The sequence below is a fragment of the Eucalyptus grandis genome, chromosome 2 (genome assembly GCF_016545825.1).
Source record: "Eucalyptus grandis isolate ANBG69807.140 chromosome 2, ASM1654582v1, whole genome shotgun sequence".
NCBI classification, from domain to species: domain Eukaryota; kingdom Viridiplantae; phylum Streptophyta; class Magnoliopsida; order Myrtales; family Myrtaceae; genus Eucalyptus; species Eucalyptus grandis.
This window is the reverse complement of record NC_052613.1, coordinates 33,374,855-33,380,821: the sequence shown is the minus strand read 5'-3', so window position 1 is coordinate 33,380,821 and position 5,967 is coordinate 33,374,855. Positions and strand designations below refer to the sequence as shown.

Below are 5,967 nucleotides of genomic sequence, written 5' to 3'. Positions count from 1 at the left end.
CGTTTTTCTTTTTTCTTCTTGCATGCACTACTGTTCTCTCTCTCTCTCTCTCCCCCCCTCTCTCTCTCTCTCTCTCTCTCTCTCTCTCTCTCTCGTCTTTGGTTTTGTTTCGTTGTTCACATTCTTTTATCACTTTGCCATTCCTTTCTTTTCATACATCGCAAGTGATTAGTTCTGTTCTGTTCTCTTTCCTTTGCACAGATTTGTTTAAGCAAATTAATCATAGGAGGCAACGACAAAAGAAACAAAAGTGGGGGGAAAAGGAATTTCTAGACATTAAAGAATAAATTATGGCGGGATTTGCTACAGCCGTTGCATCGAATCTTGTGTCGAAACTAGGTGAGTACTTATTTGCTCCCATTGGACGCCAATTTGGATATGTGTTGTGCTACAAGAGCTCCGTCCAAGATCTCAAATATGAAGTCGAGAAGCTAGAGAATGTGAGGAAAAGGGTGCAAAGCTCCGTCGATGAAGCTGTGTATGACGGAAAATCTATACACACTGATATTAAGAAATGGTTGGATAGCGTGGAGAATAAGGCTAAGGAAGCACAAAACTTGTTAAAACAAGGTGAAAGTGCAAAAAATGATTGCTTCCGTGGATGGCTTCCCAACCCCATGGTGCGCCATCCAATTGGCAGGAAGGTGAAGAAGATGACTAAAGTCATTCAGGGACTACATAAGACAAGCACAGATAGCACCTTCCAGAAGGTCTCCCATGAGAATACCCCGACAGGAATTGTCGCTGCTACCACTTCCGTTGCTAGATCCATCTACAATAATGAAGATATCCTGGAGTCGAGGGCTTCAATCGCAAAGGATGTAATTAAGGCTATAGCTAATGACAATATAAGTGCGGTTGGGCTATATGGACCAGGTGGGGTTGGCAAGTCCAAGCTTTTGGAGAACATCGAAAGGCGAGTAAAGGAAGAAAAGCTATTCGATGTGGTTGCCATGGCAAATGTATCACGCAATCCCGATCTAAAAAAAATACAGGGAGAAATCGCTTATGCCCTAGGCCTAAAGCTAACGAATGATGAACCTACTCGTGGAAGAGCAGACCGCTTGTGTAAAAGGTTAGAGAGTGATTCTAAGAAAAACATTCTCATAATTTTAGATAATTTATGGGAGAGGTTAGATTTGAAGGAAGTTGGAATCCCTTGCGGAGAAGATAACAGAGTAAGAGGTTGCAAACTATTACTAACATCCAGATATCGGCAAGTTTTGCTCATTGACATGTGCTCTGACCAAGAATTCCGACTCAAAGAGTTAGAGTATGGAGAAGCACGAAGACTTTTTGAAAGGAAAGTGGGGCACAGAGTTAACGATCCGGAGATTAAACCCTTGGTAGATGGAGTGATCAAGAATAGTGGAGGCTTGCCACTTTTGATTGTTCCATTGGCAAAGAGGTTGAAGCACGGAGATTTGGCTGAATGGAGGAAGTCTTTGACCCATATAGAAGGGTTGGATGTAAAATCAATTGTGGAACTAAATTACAATGACTTAAAAGAAGAGAGGATCATATCATTGTTCTTGGTTTGTGCTCTAGACTCTGGGAGAAGTTTCTTGAGGGATACCCTTGTCTATTGCATGGGTTTGGATTTATTTAGGAATTTCAGCACGACCATTGAAAATGCTAGAGATATGTTGATTGTTGATTTACGTAGCCTACAGGACTCTTCTTTGTTACTAGATAGTGATGATATGGAAGTGTTCAGAATGCATGACAAATTTGTAGACGTGGCCATCACTATTTCTTCAACGGATTGGTATGCCTTGGTTGGGAAGAAGGATTATGGGTTTAAAAAATGGTCAAAGGATGAGCTCAGAAAATGCACCGCAATATCCTTCAATTTTGTTGGCATTGATGAGATTCCGGAAAATTTGGACTGCCCAAGCTTGAGGATTCTTCTCTTATGCGAACACAACCCATCTCTCAAGATTCCCAATTCATTTTTCGAATCTATGGAGAAGCTCCAAGTCTTGGACATTACTGGCTTATATTTGACCTCTCTACCTTCGTCAATTGAGTTCCTTGAAAACCTCAAGTCGCTATGTCTTGATGGCTGCCATCTGCAGGATGTGACTGCTCTTGGAAAGCTGAAAGGATTGCAGTTCCTAAGTTTCTTAGAGTCTACAATCACTCAGTTGCCCAAGGAAATAGGTGGACTAATAGGATTGAGATTTTTGGACTTGACAAGTTGCTCGAGCTCAAAGTTATCGAACCTGGCGTGCTTGAAAGCTTGGTTAATTTAGAAGAACTGTATATGGAAGATAGTTTTGATCAGTGGGAGGCCGAGGATGAAGCACCCCGAAGCAATGCTAGTCTGGCTGAGTTGAAGAGCATGAAGAATCTGAGTGCTTTGTCCATCGCCATTCCTCATCCCGCCAATCTCTCAAGATACCTGCCATTTGTGAAACTGAACAAGTATAAAATTCATATTGGGGATGTTTGGGATTGGTTAGGCAAACACAAAGAATCCAGAACTTTAAAGCTAAAGCTAGATTCAAGCATTCTTCTTCTTGAAGAGCGGGTGCAGAAATGTTTGCAGAGAACACAAGATCTCTACTTGGATGGATTGCAAGATGACAATGATAGCATTCACGATCTGTGCATTGAAGGATTTCGGGAATTAAAGCATCTTCACGTACAAAATAGCCCCTCATTTCAGTATGTTGTTTGCTCCACGGAGAATGTCCATTGCACTACATTTACTAAATTGGAATCTTTGTTTCTCGAGAATTTGAACTTGAAGAAGATTTGTCACGGTTCTCTTGCCCTAGAATCCTTCAGCAAATTAAAGATTGTGAAAGTGGATAACTGCGGTGAAATCAAACATTTGTTTCCTTTCTCCATGAAGAGAATAATATTGCAGCTCGTAGAGATTGAAATAAGCAGGTGCTGTTTGATGCAGCAAATTCTTGCAAATGCCGAGACAAATGAAGATGGAGATGAAATAGATGATACTGAAGTGAGGTCATGCAATTTGCGTAGGTTGACATTACAAAAGTTGCCAAATATGACGAGCTTCTATGAAACTGCGGACCAATTAGTCGATTTCTTCAATGTGCAACAGGTATATAATTTGTTTTTTGAGATTTAGTGCATGGATATGTGAGAGGATAATAGGATGTAGAAAAATTAAATAAAAAATTCATTTATGAGATTTTGCCTTCCAGAAAATTACAACAAACAATAATTTAATTTTGCAAAATGGAATTGCTATGTGATATTTGAATACATTAAAACATTTATACATCGGTTAATTACATCTCACTTTTTGTTATGTTATCAACATAGTTAAAAAGCACCGTACGATGCATAGATTTTTTGAATAATTTTGAATTTTATCATTGCTTAATGGTAAAATTGAATATGAATTCACAAACATTTATGGATATAATCATAAATTGAAGGAGGTATATAGGACCTATATAATTTTTATGACCTCATTTAATAATCAATGGACAAACGTAGAATTCTATTAGACCCGATTGATCAAAGTGAAAGAAAGAACTAACAAAAAAAATTTAATAGGTGAATTTAACTACCTTGACTATGTGTCATACAACATCCAAATTACTAGTTATTAATTTTCAATTTTAATCGTAAGAACATCAGCATTAGAGTAGTCGAGACTATTAAGTTGCTTTTTTCTTCCCTAAATGATTGACATTGTAAAGAGCTGTGGTGGGTAAATGGACCTTTGTGGAATTGTGGTTCGACACAAAGCTCCATTATACTCTTATTTGTTAAATGACGGAACTATTATGTGATTACAAATGAAAAATTAAATATAATATTCGATAGTCCAAATTGCTTTTATAACCTTGGGACATGAATGGGATGTTAGGGGAATAATTATTTTTTTTTCTAATTTTTGTAAGCCATGGAACTTTTTATTGTGATCAAATCTATCACTAATCTTTGTTCGAACAACTTTTCTAATATTATTAATAGAATCTATGTGCGCTGCCCATGTTTAAAAATTTCTTTTTGTAATAAAATATTGCTTGATAATATTAATTAGAAACACATCTAACATTCATTTGTGCACTATCGTTTTGATTTAGCAATTGCTTTAATTGTTCTGTCAATATAAATTAAAAAATGGAAACCCCTTTTCAGATTATTTTTATCATGTGCCCCAACCCGCAAAGCATGATGCTCGACTAAAATTGTTTATCAAATTAAGTAACTCTTTTTCTTGGCTACATGACTAACTTTCCACATAAATTAATCTTTTCATGACAAGAAAGGGCATATCTTAGGTTCTTATGTAGGTAGAATTAAACCCATTGCAAAAATTGACTTTGATGCCCATATGGTGCTGTTGCGACGAGCTCATGGATGTTATGGCCAACCATGGATCTTAAATTGATGAAGCCCTTTTTGACTTTGGTACGACTTATGCATTACAAATATACGAGAATTTGAGCCCATATTATGCACGGGGACAACAAATTTTTCTGACTACTTCATAAATTTATAATTACTTTTTACTTTCAGTCTTTTGATAAGGCAATTTGGGGGGGATAATTTGAAGAAAAATTCCAGACTCACATTACACCTTTTAATCAATTATAAGTATAGTTTTTATCGGTTTGTCAACTACAAGCCCTTTAAATAATCTTCACTTTTATTTTTAATGTTGTTCTATGTCTTTCTTTAACTTAATATGTTGTTAGTTCATGACCATTTGGTGTAAATAATTGAGCTTTTTTCTACATAGTCGTTTAAAATATTATAATGTTGTTCTATGTCTTTCTTTAACTTAATATGTTGTTAGTTCATGACCATTTGGTGTAAATAATTGAGCTTTTTTCTACATAGTCGTTTAAAATATTATATAAGACCACATTTAACAACTAACAAGAATTAATTGAGTCTATGCCATTAATTTGTAAAATCTAGAAAGCACAAAATGTGAGCGTAAATTCAATAGCCTCAATAACTCAGGTATTATAACTTCCCCCTCGCCATATATATAATAGAGCCCCAATAGACAATAAGGTAAATGATAAGTCAAGTGTAAAAGTTGATAAAATTTAGAGAAGAAAAAGGTAAAATTCTAAAATCACTACTCAACCTTTTTTTCCGTCATCTTCAAATCTATTATGTTGAGATTATTTCGTTTATTAATTTTTCATAGACAACGAGTGTTCATAGCTTTTAGTTATAAGCATTGTGAGATTATGTGGTGTTTTCCACTCCTTGCAGTTATAGAAAAATCAATGCATATGCCTTTGTAACGTGTTTCTCCTTACTTTTTAAGGTTTCATTGCCCTCATTGGAGTCCTTGATGCTATCTGAACTTCCCAAATTGAAAAGGATATGGAATTCTCAATTTCCTTCAAATGTGAGTAACCTAAAATTTTTGAAGGTAGAAGATTGCGCGTTCCTCTTGAGCATCTTCCCATCGAATTTGGTGACAAAGCTACAGAATTTGGAAGCCATAACCATTGAAAGATGTCAGTTAATACAAGAAGTATTCGACCTTGAAGGATTGACAACCGTTGGGGATGTTGAGATTCTATCGCGATTGACAACATTAACCTTGAGTGACTTATCAAGGTTGGGACATATATGGAACAAGAATCCAAGAAGAGCATTGGGTTTCCGAAACTTGAGGGTACTGAAGGTGCAAAACTGTGAGAACTTGAGGTTTATTTTTTCTTCTTCCATGGCTAAAGCACTCCAACAAATAAAAAAAATAGAAATAGTGAGATGTAAACTATTGGAGGAAATTATATATGTGCGAGAAGAAGAATCAAAGGAAGATGCATCCATCGACACTCTAGAGTTCCCTCTATTATCCTCTTTATCTCTTGAGGAATTGCCAAATCTTAGGACATTCTCTTATGGGACGTACCGTATTCACTGTCCAACCTTAACAAGATTGACAATATCTGGATGCCCTAAAATGATGGCATTCTCTTCATTCGAAGGAAAGCAACAGTCGATAAC

The 5,967-nt window shown here is 36.3% G+C and overlaps 1 protein-coding gene across 1 annotated transcript; it reads left to right on the top strand.

The window, feature by feature from the left end:
• Positions 1–290: 290 nt before the first annotated feature.
• LOC120290654 (probable disease resistance protein At4g27220) lies at positions 291–2,255 on the top strand. Its single transcript, XM_039307007.1, has one exon. It carries the CDS (start codon positions 291–293, stop codon positions 2,253–2,255), a length of 1,965 nt encoding a protein of 654 aa, XP_039162941.1.
• Positions 2,256–5,967: the final 3,712 nt, after the last annotated feature.

What these genes read in the sequence shown, in the direction of transcription:
- LOC120290654 (XM_039307007.1), top strand. Translation starts at nt 291, where the DNA reads ATGGCGGGATTTGCTACAGCCGTTGCATCGAATCTTGTGTCGAAACTA.